General features: G+C 34.3%; 1 protein-coding gene across 2 annotated transcripts in view; it reads right to left on the bottom strand.

Moving 5' to 3' along the window:
- The window catches only part of glra1 (glycine receptor, alpha 1), a 169,523-nt gene that overhangs the window by 146,677 nt on the left and 6,152 nt on the right, over positions 1 to 16,694 (bottom strand). For both annotated transcript variants that reach the window (XM_039775877.1, XM_039775878.1), the window contains exon 2: positions 6,055 to 6,179. In XM_039775877.1, the coding sequence (XP_039631811.1) occupies positions 6,055 to 6,179 (125 nt within the window). The remainder of the gene's footprint in view (positions 1 to 6,054; positions 6,180 to 16,694) is intronic.

The following is a 16,694-nucleotide window of genomic DNA, read 5'->3' as shown; positions in this document are numbered from 1 at the left end:
CAATGCTGCCTCGCAGTTAGGAGACCTGGGTTTGCTTCCCGGGTCCTCCCTGCGTGGAGTTCGCATGTTCTCTCCGTGTCTGTGTGGGTTTCCTCCGGGTACTCCGGTTTTCTCCCACAGTCCAAAGACATGCAGGTTAGGTGCACTGGCAATTTTAAATTGTCCCTAGTGTGTGCTTGGTGCATGGGTGTGTGTGTGTGTGTGTGTGTGCGCGCCCTGCGGTGGGCTGGTGCCCTGCCCGGAGTTTGTTTCCTGCCTTGCACACTGTGTTGGCTGGGATTGGCTCCAGCGGACCCCCATGACCCTGTAGTTAGGATATAGCGGGTTGGATAATGGATGGATGGATGTTATTATTGTTCTTTTGCTTTATTTATATTTAAGAGATATATGATTTGCAAAGCTTTAACCATTAGTTATAGCTGTCCCTATATAACTAAAATATGAATCTTCCGAGTCCGAAATGATTATTTTAGTTCGGCTTTCACTAATTACAATAAACACATGGCCAAAAAAAAAAAAAAAACAGCAAGAAACCAGCATCATGACTCTGTAGTGTTACCATCCAACCAAGAAATGAGAAAAACTAGGCTTGCAAAATACAGGGGGTGTTACCTCTGCAAAATAATTTAGCAAACATTACAACCTTTGTGAAAGTTAATTAGCAAAATAATAGAATGTGAAATAAGCAGGTATGAATATTATTACCTAGTCTGCAACTACATGAGTTTTGCAAATAGATTTGTTAGGCGTAGTAAATGAATGGTTGGATGCTTGAAACATTTAAGTTGTTATGAGAGCAGGCTAGAAAAAATCCACACAAGACTAATAACTTTAAATAATTCAATGTTATTTGTGGATAATGAATATTAATAATAAGAGTGCACCATTTTCAACCTGGTTTCAACTTAATTCAGATTTATGCAGGGTCAGGAACTATAGTGGCAAAATTAGACACAAGGCAGGAACCAACTCCTGGATGGTACACCAATTCACTATAGGCCCCATTCTCTAACATACATATATCAAGAGGGTCTATTTAGAATTGCCTATTAGCCTTACACATGTCTTTGGGATGTGGGAGGGGAAACCTGTGCAAACAACGGGGGAAAATGCAAACTCTTCTAAGAAAACAACCAGGAATGAAACTAAAACCAGGACACTGGATTTATGAGATAGCTGTGCTACTACAGAGCCATTATGCTAACCAATAATAATACAAATGAATGATGAAAGTAAACAATGTATTTTTACGCATTGTACAGCTTATTAATAAAGAATAGTACAGTACTTTCTACTAGATTATGCTTGTTGCTTGTACATATGAAAAGAAAGCAGTTTTTGTTTCTTTACTTGGAAACAGACCATTGAAAATATTTAAGGCATGTTGATAAATCCTTCCATTATCAGCAAAGTAACTCATATTTTATTTAACTTCCAATTAAGTACTGTATACTCATTAAAATAAAAGATGCAAGTTTATTCTACATCAGTGCTCTTAAATTCAGTGAAATATTAATTTACCAAGTGCTTTCAGTTTTTCATTAAGTAAAAATAAAATAAGTAAAGTTTATAATTTAAGTAGAAAGAACAACTTGAATTCTAATACCCAAGTTTTAATGAAGAACAAATTGTACTGAACGCACAGAATATTAATTTAATAGAGGAAAAAGTGGTCACAATAGCCCATTTTTATGACAGAAGGAGACAAATGAATGTTTACAGAATATATAATGAAGCATTAGACTGAAATGGAAACCTAAAGCAATTAATCTGCTCTGTTCACTAGTCAGATAAATTAACTATGGAACAGGGGCTTGCATCTTCCTAAAGAATTCATTGTCAGTTACTCAAGACAAATGCTTTAAAGTATAAGCAGACGTGACTGTCATTGTACTCTTGCATGCAAGAAACATGATCAGTTGAATTCAATCATGTTAAAATGTTAGATATTGGACAGTTCAGGAAATATTTTTTTGCTTGTGTTTTAAGCAAGGTGTAAGCCTTACATATTATCTTTTTCCATAAGCATTTCTTAAAGGAGTGCTACATATAGAAGTCATTTTTTTATATATGTTACTTAAACCATGTGGTTTGTAGTGATTATCAAATAAAAATGTCTCATGTTTCACAAAGAACTGAAGAAACAAAGATTCTGATAGAATGTGCATCTAATAAGCACTGGATAACAGCAAGCAATATTAATAACATCCATTAAAAAAATTTTGTGTTACTCATGTTGCCTAATTCACGTCAAGTAATCCAGTGCTATGCTCACAATGTGCAAAAACACGTGCAGTTTTTACCAAGTAAAATAAATTCTTTGAGATAATCAGAGTAGTGCATGAACGCAAAATAATTTCAAATGGAACTGAGCTCCTGAAGTGACGACATAACTCCTGACCAATGAATGAGGGGGAGAAGCTGGTCTTCAATTTAACAAATCAATGTTGTCTGAATGCACCTCCTGTTAGTGTTCTACTCTGATTTTTATTTGTTTAACAATATTTTAGCAAAAAATTGCATGTGCTTTTGACATGGTAAGAATATGTCTGGATGACTTGACATATGGATTATGTGATATGATTAAAGTTAAGAGTTTTTCATTAACTTTTTTTTTATATTGTTTGCTGTTGCCCAGCATTGGTCTACATAGATGTCCAGTCCATTAAAAACATAGTTATCACTGTTCTCCACGAAAGCTTGAAATTAAAAATACATACACATAGACTATTCCTTTAAAAGATGTTTTTCTTAAGTGAATTCTCTAACATCATTTTCTAAGTCTTGCAACCATGAGTCAAGTGATTATTGAGAAACAGTAGGTTAGCATGTCTGTTTAGAGCAACAGAGGTTTGAATTCCAGCGTCTTCACCATCTTTGTGCTTCTTTACATTCTTCCTGTGTCCACATACACTCTCTTTCCAACTACTCTAGTTTTCTACTCTCATGCCAAGGTACGTTAAATTGTGACTCTAAATGTGCTTAGTCTGAGTGAGTGTGCTCTGTGATGGACTGGTGTGCTGCCCAGGGTACATTCCAGTTTTACACCTAATGCTTCCGTGACATGTTCCAGACACTTGCAATCATATGATTAAATTAAGTAGATTTACATGATATATTGCTGGATTGAAAAATAAACTTTCTTCTTTAAAAATATTATATTAATTTAACCACTCTATCCATTAATTTCCTGAACTGGCTTAGACCAATTTAAGCCTGCATTGAGTTATCAACCATCCCAGCAGCAGGAATACATATATTTTACAAATACACTAGGAGTAACAAAACAGATAGATTGCAGCTGTTTTGTCTCTTAAGTGTCTTTTAATACATAAAATATTGATGGGGCAGGCTTTCATCAAATAATGCTTTAAGACTCATTATTTTACCTTAACCATAGCCTACTTTGCCTGAGTTGCAAGTTAAGTTAGTGCACAATTCCCATTTTTATGTTTAATTATCTATTTTAGTCATGCATGTTGTATCCCATTATATTTAATTTTGTTTCTGTTTTCAGTGTCGGCCTAATTTTTTTCCTCCTCATTAAGTGACATGGTCTCACAGAAAATCAGAGAAACAATGTCATTACAGACTGATCTTAGAGTTTAAATATAAACTATTACATTGTTGAATATGTGGCTGTAGAACCTTCTGTATTTTATATAAGATTGCCAAGACAAAGGTGGAATAGCCAACTTGTCTTTGAAATATTTTATTTATGCAGGAGCCATGAGTCTGTATGGAATTGTTTTCACACAAGATTTGTACCCCCCTTTGTCACCCAGCCCTTGGTCATTTTCAGTGCATTTGTATTTTTGCTTATTTTGGAATATTTAACAACTAATACTTTTAATTTGTTAATATGAAATATTAACAGTGAAAAATTATTTAAAGTTTTTCAGTTGAACTGAGTTGTGAACATTTAATCCTCTATTTTGGTAATTCCTTGTATTGAAATGTTATTGTTTGACTTAGGATTTGTACATTCTTCACAGTTCATATCAGATCAGGGTTGTGTTTCACATGCAACATGTCACTAATTAATCATTGCACATCGTGAAACAATCTTGCTATACCTAGGGCTAGAAGAACCTTGTGACCATGCGCCTATGTATTGATTTAGGCACATTCCAGATACAAGTTACCACTAAAAGAGGATGCTAACAAGCTGTAATATATAATGCTTCTGTTGCAATAAGTTACCAAATCATATACATGTTAAGCAACCTACACCAGACCTTCAAAATGTGAAAATCTACTGAGAAAAGGACAGCTAGTGATCAGTTTATCTGTTTCATAATAAGAACTCTATATTTATGTATCTTGGGTGTATATGAATAGTCGAGAAATGGTTATACCTGCAAGCTGTTTTCTGGTCTTGTGCCCATTGCTATATGAGATTATGGAATGGAAAGAAATGAGCATTGAAAATGGATGAATGACAAAGATTTTAATTTTTGTCAAGTCTCCAGTTGACTGTTGCTGTAATTTGTACTGATTCAAAATACACTTGACTATGTTAAAAAATTCAAAACAGAGACACTCCTATATTTTAGTAAAGGGATGAAATATAAAGAAAAAAGCACCTTTTTCATTAAGGTTTTGTACAGGATGTCAGATTTAGTAAGTCATCTTTTAAAGCTTACCTTAAATTTACATAAAATCAAACAATTCATAATGAAGAGCAAAAGTGGATCTATTCTTGATAAATTGCAAATACAAAGTCTCAATGAAACATTACTTAATGTAGGTAAACAAAAAATAAACAATTCATTATCCTGTAATTAGTTTAGTTTAAATATTTACTTTGATTAAACAGTCCAATTCTGCACTGCTATATTTCTCTTGGATAAAATTTAACCAATAACTTTCAAAGTAAATGCTAAAATTGTTTTATGTACACATCCAACGGATAAATGACTAAACAGTAGCAACTTTATTTAAGAAGAATTCATTCAGAAGGCATTGATAACATGTTGACTCTGACACTGTTGACTCAGTGTCTAATATTTCTTTTTTTCCAATATTTCCTCACCAGTTTACATTTAATGTTCAAATTCAATGTCAAACAAAGAACAAAACAGGTGATCAAGTATTATGCCTTTCAACTCTTTGAAAAAAGCCATTTTGTGCACTGGTCCAGTTGCATATTTTAAATTCCTGAGGATTTTCTTTTCATGCAAATATGACACCTTTCTAACAATAACAAAATCAGAACATTAAGAACATCAGGATTTTGACAAACAAGAGGAGACCATTCAGTTTATCAAGCTTGTTTGTATATTTAATAGTGAAGCTGTCCCAATATCTCATCCAGATTCTTCTTAAAGCTTGTCAAAACGTTTTACTTCAACTACATGTCTTGGTAGTTTGTTTCAGAGTCCCACAGCTCTATATGTAAAGAAGATCTTCCTGACATCAGTTTTAAATGGACTTCCCATAATTTCCACTGATGTCCTCGAGTATGTCATTCACCTTTAAGCTGAAAGAATGTTACTGGATCTACTTTTTCAACCACCTCACCACTTCTTTTCACCACTTTTTCTGAGTCTGTTAGAATAGGGCATGTCCTTAAGTCCTGGGATGCACTTGGTTGCTTTCCTCTGCACAGCTTCAAGTGCTGCTATGTCTTGGATTCCTTTATTACATTTCATCATTTGAATACCTGCCGAGGGCCTTTTTTAATTAATGGATATCCTTAAATCAATCTGGCAGTCCTTTTAATTTGGGTTTAATATTGAATGCATCAGTCTTTTCTGTTACACTAACTGAGCAATCTACAGCCATTTTAAATTAAAACATTACATGTCATTATGCTAAACTGACATTTTTTTCTCTCCCAAAGTACAATCTGCCACCGGCCTATCCAAATATATACAATAAAATGACTTATATTATTTAAATATTCATAAACACACTAATGATTTCGTTCAGCTTTATGAATGTACATATTTCAAATTGACTCTATATATGCAAAATTCTGATTTGTTTCTTGATTAGACATATCAGAACATAAGGATATATCATACATTTTATTTATGGTACAATGCTTACCTTTAAAATTAGGTCTGATTCTTGCATCATATCCAGACACCTTGCCCATGAGCTTATCCAGAAATTCAGACGGAGCCATTGGAGTAGTGGCTTTTCGAGCAGCCGCTTCTTTGGAGGCAGCCAAGCTATTTAAAACAAACAGATGAACATATCAATATATAAACATGGGTTGAATCTGTAACAAAACATCCTGTTCCTTCATTGTGTGTACACTCTTAAATGTAGTAAATGTTAGCGCAGCCAGGCAGTGCTAACATTTTGTCATATAACTTAGCAATAGCCAAGTTATTTGAAATCCATCTTCTGTAATGTCTTTAAACTTCACACACCTGGTGATATACAAAAGTTCTTGATTTTAAAAAGTGAATTAAAAAAAAGAAAAACGGAAAAGAAATAATTGACACTGCAATTCAAAGTAATTCACAGTAGTAGGTGTTACAGAATTCATTATAAAAGTGATTAAGAGTGCTTTAAATAAATCCTGCACAAGTATGGCATATTAACGCTTTTGTTAACTAAGAGAAGTTAGTATGAGAGCAGAAGCCTCTCCTGGTGACATTTGGTTCAAGGACAGCACAAACACTGGGCACAGTGCCCACTGAAATGCACACTCATACACGCGCACAAAGAGCATTTCAAATTACCTGTTAATCTAAATCTGTGTTATTGGGATATGGAGAGAAAACTAGGCAAAGGTAGAACCATATATTCCCAGCTGGATATAAGCTTTTAAATTACCACAGAATATTTTTTAATGTAAACTTAAATTAAAGGTGAAATCAATAAGGTCGTTGTATTCAAAACTTTGCATTTTACGAGAGTGTACCATGTGAAATTTCTGTAAGATGTTCCAAAATGTTTATTTTGTTAGTTCTTTTACAGTAGGCAACATCAGAAATTTAAGTTCATGGATCAACATTTCATAAATGATAAAAGGCTTTAAATAGAACCAGGCAGGGTCCAAAATACCCCATGGTAATCAGGGTATTCTACTTGTGTTACAGTGCTGAACAAACTGCAGGTTTCATCTGATGATAAAGAATATGAAATAGAATAAACAATAAATTACCTATGGATCATTTTATCATTTAAGATTTGTATATTTTAAGAAAATGAACCATATCACAACAGATACACAATCTGCAAACAAAAGCCTCCCCACTGACCAGTGTAACACAGAACATGCCACATGAAAACTTGGGCCGGGTTTATACTTTGCGCAATGCGTGCTCCTGCGGATGCTTCTGCTACGCAAGTGGTGTACTGTTTATACTTGTATGTATACTTTGCGTAAATCTGGAAGATTCCACCAGGTGGCAATGTGAAATATCATCACAGTGAGAAAACATACGGCTTCACTGTGTTGTGAATTGTCTTGAACATCCGTTAAATTGCGAGAACACTTTGCCACAATATCTCCAAAAAGAACAAATGTTTATAGATTACATGCATCAATCCAGGGATGCACCTATTCCAACATGCATTAGGCATGAGTCAGAAACAATCCCTGGACGGGGCATCATCGTATATTGCAAGGTGTATACAAGCACACACATAAACTAGCATCATTTTAGCATCACCAAATCCCCAAACCTGCATGTCTTTGGAAGGAAACCAGAGCACTCTGTGTAAACCCACCAGGAAAACATGCAAACTCCAGGCTGGGAACACCAGCGACGTGACTCTCTGAGAGGCAGCAACGCTACTGCTGAGCTACCATGTCTCCCCCACATGTGTAATTTCGAGATTAAAGCCGAAATTTCCACTTTAATCACAAAACAGACCTTTTCACTATGTCATTTAATTTTTTTCTCTGTGGCTCAAATATGCTTCTGTACATTCTGATTCTGAGGTGAAGGTTCAAAAAAAAAAATGCACCATTGCTTCACCACATCAAACCATTCATTAAACATCGAAGCACATACATTCATCGTGTTGGATCTGCAAAGCGGCTTGCTGTCACATGTGGATAGTAAACAGAGACTCTGAAGTCATGTTCCAACTTAAACACACTGCACCCCCTGATTTTTGCTGGTACTGCAACTCGCGTACGCGTCGCCTTAAGTTCTGAGGACATGCTCAGAGGACGCATCAGATGAATGCTGGGAATGCATTGCAGCCATGACGCATCCACATACGTGTTCTCAGCATGAAATATAAACCATCCATAGACACTGTGTGTGCTGAGTTAAAATGGCTATTTCATTCTAAATGAGTTAAGGTAATTCTATAGCATGAATCAGTATGAGCAGTCTCTGACACTTTCTGCTATAGTCTTACACATTTCAACATCACTGAGACCAAGGCAAACACTAACTTTCACATAGGGGACATGGAAATTATGAGGAACTGCATTTTAAGACAGGAGCCAGAAAATACTTTCTTATTTATATTTTTTATCTACATGCCTGCCCTCTTTCTTGCCATCCCAAGGAACTTCTCTTCCCTGCCAGACAGGCATCTGCCACTCCCACCCTGTCAAGCACTCACATACAGCTGGCATTCCAAACTGTCTGTAAAGAGCTATCTGCTCACTGCTGCAATATTTTTTTCATAAATCATGCAATTTATAATAGCATAAAGTGTTTCTAAAATGTATTTTCAGGGACACCTCCCAGATCCTGGCAATTTTTTTGCAGCACGCAAAAAAATGGTATTAAAAAAATGTCTTACTTTAGTGGCAAAAACAAAGTAAAATATGACACTCTAATGATAACGGAAAACTGCTGCACTCAAGAAACAGAGATGAGTATAATACAAATAGACTTAAGTTATTTACAAAATGACATGCATGACTGAAAATTCACGGTGGTGGCCATACGCCTAGAATATATTACTTGAAATGTAAGAGGACCAAAGCTGCCAAGATACAGGAATTGTACCTAAAATGACCTAGAGAAGCTAAATAAATGCTGGAACACAAAAAAAGGATTTCCCAGAAATTTGTGTAGGTTAGCTTTTTACATTAAATTATTGCAATAAAGTAATTAAAACAGAATCCATGATAAAATTCGGGCTTTTGGAATATTATCATTCAGATTATTATCAGGAAGAAAAATAAGTGTTAGAACAAAAAATTGAAAAAAATGAATAAAATGATTCCATTTAGCCTCAAACAGGCCAGTTCTGGGCAGATGCAGACATTATTTAAAAGATAAAGGGCAAGAAAATGAAAGAATGCTTAAAGATGAATGTGGTAAATTGAAAATATTTCTTAATGTTAGAATTCTTTACAAAAACCGTAAGCATTATGATGACTATGGCTCTCCTCAGGCATTGAGTAGAGAGATTAAACACTACTAAGAAATGTTATCTAGAAGAAAAAACAATACGGTTAAATGTAAGACTTATGAACATGAAAGTAACATAAAATAAGAACAGGCAGTTACAGAAACGTATTGCTAATAAAGTAAGGTGGGTGATAATGCAGTAGCCAACTGTTAATTTCTTTCAATATTTGAGTACTTAGAAAGTCATGTAATTGGTCAAAGGTATTAACAATATTTTGGAAAAATAAATTTAAAACATAAGAACAAATGAATTACCTTCGTGTAAGCCGCATAATCAGGCCGGTTTTTTAATGATTTTTAAGCACAGGGAGAAAATTAACATTTGAAAAATCGGTAATGTAATAAATCAGCAAGAAAAGCAACATCGTAACAATGCACGGAACGAACCATCACACAATCGTTCGTGACTGAAAACTGGTGGACCACCATTGCTCATGTGCCCACCTCCAACTCGTCACTTGAGTCGTTGTCATCTTTGCACAGTCCAGATGCACCTGTGACTCACGTAGACTTTCCGTGTTCCTGCAGGAGCATCTAAGAAGATGCATGTTTGTCGCGGATGCGAATTGCTGTATGTAGCGTGTAAAACAGTTTCCTATGGTGCACGCAGTCGTGCGCCGTAACCGAAAACTCATTTTTTAAAGACTGCTTACTTCATTGTGTTTTAACCTCAATTGTAAAGGATTGTTTTAAGGATCCCATGGGATACCCCTCGCAAACCGTTTTACATGCTGCATATGGCGATTCACCTCCGGCGTTACTCCTTCCTGCGTGCACCACAGATGTCTTACTTGTCGTCGACTTAGTGAATCCACGCCCCTTTCGGCGTGCTTTCCATGGGTGTCTTGACAGGTGTCTTACTTGTCGGCGGCTTAGTGAATTATATATATATATATAGATGTTTTGATTAAATTTTCTATGTATGTCTTTTTGTGTGTATGTTTTGTTCTAATTCAATTAAACATATACATTTATTCCTTTCCGTGTTGTAAAAATATGCTTTTTGCACTACTGAATTATTTGTTACTACTATTATTTATTTATCAGTGCCTCCTCTCTAAGCGGTAACCCCACCCATGCACTAAAAAGCTGGAAATTAATGCTATCCTCTAATGAAAAGATTTGGGGAAACACTGACACATTTAACTCTTAAAATCAACATTGTTTAAACTCTTCATCTTTTTTCAACCCAATGTTACTGGTGTAATTATGGATCTCCTCTTATGGGCTAACCCTCTTGACTTCCAGTATGATGTTTGGAAGGTCTAACATACGTGACTGTGCTCTTACTCTCTCTAGAGAAGACAAAATCACTCCCTCCCATGAGCTTACTCCACCTACCAGTATGAGTATAAATTGGCTTCACAGATATTACTGTTATAGTCTGACAAATCAAACGTTTGTTGGGGGTGACTAGTAATAAGTTAGAAAAACAGAAAAGGAGAGAGGTACCTAGCCAATCATGAAAGCCCCGAAAGTTTCTTCCAACAGTAATGACTTCGAAATCACAGAAAATAAATGAGGAACCAGATGGATCCACATCGTTTTATTTCCCAGATTCTTTGATAACAAACAAAAAATGACTTATTCCATAAAGATATACCTCCTGTACTATGACATACTTAAATAATTATTCTGTTTGTATAATACAATCCATTTGTGCTTAAAGTAATTCAAGCCTTTCACTTGAATTCAGGTTAAATGGATCTCTCTCAGTTCTACAGTTAAGGTTATAGAGACAGTAACAAAAGCTGTATTTTTAAGATAAAGGAATATAAAAGTAAACCTGGGATAGGGCTAATAGAAAGAACCAATCAGACATGTGTATAAGAAAACTCACTACACATTAATTAAATCACAGTAAAAGCACTAATAATTACAACATATATGTATCTGATATATGTTAGAAAATACATGCATGTCATTCACAATATCCAGTCCTGCATGTCAAGAAATCTACCAAGTGATGCTCAATAACTATAATGTTACAGCAACCTGCCATTACCGAGGAAGAGAAAATAGGTAGCAAAGAGTAATATCTGTAAGGTACTTAACAAATCTGGTGCTATGTTTGGCACAGGTGTGATATCACACATATTCCTGTGGACACTTTTCTACCATGAACAATGGCAGTGGCGATGCTTCACTGTATCTAGGTCCAGATGTTTTATAATGACGGAAGCCACAGTGGATAATGCAAAGTAAAGTGAAATCCTAAAGAAAATTTTCTACAAGAAGTGAAGATTTTAAAAGAAGATCTATTTCAAAATAGTACAGTGATATAAAACAACCAGCCAACACAGAAAAATCAACAATGCCAATGTTTCAAGAGGCAAAGTTGGTTTTCCAAGAAAGTATTCCATTCATCTGTATGTTTAGAATTTTGTTGTGCAATATATACTCAGAAACCTCCTCTGGACACCACTGCTCAAGGGCAGTATCTGCAAATTTAATATTGTATAAGGTAGTCCTATAATTGTATTTTATTTAACATCTGATACTCCTGAATAAACAAGTATTAATGAATTAATGGTACCTTTTAACTGATTAATATTTTAATGGCTGCACTTGTAACCCAGATTACTTTGACATTAGATTATTTGTAATGCAGGTACTTTTTTTTTGATTATACATGAAGCAGTTCATTGGGTCTTATTAAAGTTTAAAAATACTCCTCCTTAAACAAAACAAAAAGCGTTGTGAAATAAACTGATTTCATGTTTAAAAGAATTAAATGTACCATAGAAATAAAAAGCTACAACATTTCAACATTTACAGGATCACAGTTTAGCTTTCTTTCAGTCAAAGATAAATGAGACTTTATTTGCTGAAGAAACTGAATATACGTTTTAATGATTTCAAAATTCTGGTAAAACAAAGTCCATTTATAAAAGTGGCTTGTTATATATATGCTACAAGCAGCACAGACTTACCCATCATTCTGGAAAAATAACATGAAACCATTTTCAAAAAAAGGCTGATTTATTAGAAGTGAAAGCGGGCTTCAGCACTTTGAGAACAGGAAAACAATATAAATAAAATGCGCTATTATTATTACAATTATGTCTAGTCTCATGATGTCTGTTGCTCTATAATGATACAGTGATCCAATACCATGATTTGATACCAGGATTTTCAGACTTTTTTTTTCTTACAGTAGGACTGATACAAAATAAAAGGACAAGTAAGAAAAAAATAACAAAGCAAATCTTTTTGAGGGGTAAAGTCAGGCTACCAAAAAAGTAATCTATTCAACTGCATCTTTCAAATGTTACGCAACCATCACAGCTTTGCAAGTGACTCAGAAACACATATTTATGTTGTGTATTTGAATTCTATTCAAATGTGTCTTTACTGTCAATTTTATAACCTGTTAATCCAGTTTAGGACCACAGGGCCCCCGAACTACCCCAACAGCACAGAGCACAAAGTGAGAACCAGCACAATATTACACCAATTAAATCTGAGTGTATATATTTATTCTGTGTTTGGGAAGAGGACTCTGGATCTATGAGCCAGTATCACTAAACTCTGCATACCATGCTACAACCAGCACTGTTTCTTTTTAAACCAAAATCAACCATCTGCAGAGAAATCATAAAAAGCAACATATACTTTTTACTACCTCTAACATCCTTGAGGGTCTAAAAAACAAATTATACTGACACTATGCAATTCATCCGACTGTCCACAGCACACTTGCACATTATCTTTTTCATATTTTTGATTTCTGCAAATTTTAAGGCAGTAAACAGCTGGTGGAGTAGTGGAGTAGGCTGCACCCTAACATAGAGAATATTGGGGAGAATCACAGAATGCTAAAAACCATGACATTATCTCTTCAGTGCTGCAAGAATAATAATAGAATACAGGTTAGGAATGAGCCTTTTATACAAAACTCAGAAGGTAAAAGTCAAATCATTAATTAATTAGCCAACAATTCTTGTTTGAAATAACACTATATTACGAATCACACTCACCACCATTTTATTTTTATTGGGCACCAAAGAGTCAGTTCTGTCAAGTTAGTGTAAATATTTAACCAGTAAAAACTACCAATACAAAGTTGAACTACATACTGTTTAAAACACAGAACCTCCTGAAAAGGAAAATATGCAAATGGTGCTGGTAATTGCAAAAAATCTTTGAACTTCAAAAACTTACGAGTGGCTTGAATACATTTGCAGATGAGAATGTATTTTACATGGTACAGCCATTCTGACATAAAGTTACATTTTAAAGACTGAGAAAGAACAACAATGAATACACAAACAGAGTTATGGTCACCAAATTAAACCATTATTTTGGGTTGTGTGCAGAAAATGAAGGGTAGTAAAAGATGATAAGGGCACAAGCAAACATTATATGCTGTATGCAAGTTACTGCAAGTCTTGCATACCTACTTCAGTTTACAAAATTATTCACCCACATTTTCTTGCACTAAGAGATTCCCTCTATGAATGTTTCCAATTACTTAATTGCATGCCCTTAGTCAATAAAAAAAAACTCTTCTTCACTCAAGCTTAAGGCATTTAAGTCATATTTTCAGGACAGAAAACTGTTGGGGGTCAGTTTATAGACAAGATGTAAGTGCAATGTTGATAAAGTGGTGACATCTAACAGCATAATAATGACAATGAGGAGCTTTATTAGCCAAAACCTGTAATCAGAGGTGAAAATCTGTAGTATAGTTTTGAATTTTAAATAAAGGGTACTAAGCAGAATGACATTTTAGAGTCTTTTTCTGTCGTGATGTCCCTCCTTTTTACTAGTTTGGAAATGACAGTTAAAGTTAGGAGAACACAAAATGATACCAAGACAGCAACACACATTAGTTTACTTATGGAATGATATGCTTATATTCTATAGTGATGTAAAAGAATATTTGCCTCCTTCGTAATACCCTCTGTTTTTGTCATATTTTAGAGAATGAATGGCCTTTAGCCAAAATGGAATACTAAAGAAAAGGAACCTCAGTGAACAAACAAAAGTTTTTTAATCATTACTTTTTTATTGCAAAAAACAAAGTTATCGAACACTCCTATCTCCCTTGTGAAAAATGAATTTCCACCATACTTTCAATACTTGATTGTGGCAGCTTCATCAGCAATAATCAGAACTAAAAGCTTCCTAGAATTTGATATGAATCCTTCACATTGCTGGAATTTTAGCCCAATCTTATTTGTAGATCTACTTTATTTAAGACATACTAAGAGGTTAATGATAATATGACATCTCTATTGGGTTTATTACGATTTTGTCATTTTTGTTTCTTGTGGGCCATTCAGTTATAGACTTGTTTTGTTGCCTTCTGTAAAATCTAAATAAACTTCAGCTACAGATGATGGACAGTTGACCAAATATTCTCCTTAAGAATATTCTGGTAAAGTGCAGAATTCATGATTCCTTCAATAATAATATGTATTCCAGGTCTTAAGACAGCAAATCATTCCCACATCATCACACTATGACCCCCATGTTTTCTGCATGTATGATACTGTTACTTTTGAAAATTGCATTAGCTTTCTGATAAACAAATTGGGACCTGTGTATTCCAAAGACTTTGCTCATCTGTTTTTGCTCATCTGTCTATATAACATTACTCAAAAAAGGATTGGGATCACCCATGTGCTTCTTTGCAAATGTGAGATGAGCACTGATGTTATTATTGGATTTGCTGAGGTTCTACCTTGCTACGCTTCCATGTATCCCATTGTTACCCATTCAATTTCTGGGATCCTCTGTGACATCTTGAATAAGTCACTGCTGTACCTTTATGGTAATTTGGGAAGTCCAGGCTTTCCAGAGAAGAGGGACCACTGTTTCAAATGACCTTCATTTGAAGATAATTGCTTTCACTGTGGTGTGGAGGAGTCCTAGAGCCTTAAAATTGGTTTTGTAACCAAGTTTTAGCAGCTTTTTTCATCATCTCTTCTGGAATTTCCTTTGATTGAGGCATAGTATTCTACTAGAAACTTTGGGATGACAACTTCCCTCTCATGGTAAGGGGTAGTATATGTTGAGGTTTAGTTGCAACAGGCTGGCTGCAATCAGGTTGGACTGTGTTTAGTCTAATTATATAGTTAAGTCTAATTATCAATTAACTTTGGTCAGCTATTTGAGTGAACAACTAATGGAACAATTACCTATTCACAAAGGTAATACTGGTGTTGAATAACCTGATTACTTAAACAATAAGTAGCCATTTAAAAATGATGCTATATGTATATTGTAGTTCACTTTATCTCATATTACATTTTGTCTAAATATTTGAAGCCATTCACTGTATACACTTAATTTGCTCTTATTATGTAAATAATTGTATATTATCTGTTTTTAAACTGTTATTATACACTTCTTCCTCACTAGCTCAAAGTAAAAGTTATTATCCTAGCACTTTACAGTACATTTACTTATACAAAACACACACACTAAATGTCATAAATTACACTACTGCAGTACACCAGGCTTTATACAAATATCTCACGTAATCATCGGAAACAACTGCAATCTTAAAGAGCAGCCATCTGACGTTTTTGAAGCCAATGTCTTCTTTCTGAAACTTCAATTATATATCAAATTTTTGAGGTTCCACCAGTTTAATGTTTCATATAAGGGCCAAGTTTCAGTACTATATCCACATATTTTATCTATGATGTTTAATATAAGATGCTGTTCTGTTTAATTCATATTTTCAGATTTACATTGCCTCACACTAAAAATAAATAAATAAAAAGATATTACTCTGGAGTTTATTTAATTGTGTAAAATCCAATTGTGAAAAGTGTGTACATATTTTTCTAATTGCTGTTCTTATACAAATATTTTAACTCTGTATTTGTGAGAATAATAATATCTAACTCCAAACCCTTTTTCAGAATTTACACTATGCATAGTTTGACTGTTAAATCAGTGGGAATTTGCATTTTCAATTAACAAAATATGATCTGTACAGAATAAAGTCTATGTTGAGCAATTTAAAAAGCAACTAAAATGGAAACATATTTTAAAAAATGCTTATTGTTATACCTGACTAAATTATAATGTATTTAAAATGTATGAATACTGTACCAGCTATGAAATTTTATAAAATGTGAATTTAACTGTATTCACATTTTGGTTTGAACTAAATTATTTTCAATTAAATGTGATGTATCTTGGCTAAGAAAAGTATTTGTCTTTCAAAAATAAAATGGGTATTTTTATAAGTTATAAAAATCTCCTAGGCTCTGGGGACACAACAAAATAAAATGAGCAGTGAAAGCATTTTCATCTATCCAGTCTATGAACCATCATTAAACAAAAGCACTTCAATAGAACTGCAGCATGGGAAGATGTCTTTGGTGTTTT

Source organism: Polypterus senegalus, chromosome 13, assembly GCF_016835505.1.
Source record: "Polypterus senegalus isolate Bchr_013 chromosome 13, ASM1683550v1, whole genome shotgun sequence".
In the NCBI taxonomy this organism is placed as follows: Eukaryota; Metazoa; Chordata; class Cladistia; order Polypteriformes; family Polypteridae; genus Polypterus; species Polypterus senegalus.
The sequence above is the reverse complement of the archived record's forward strand: the minus strand, read 5'-3'. Positions and strand labels throughout refer to the sequence as shown.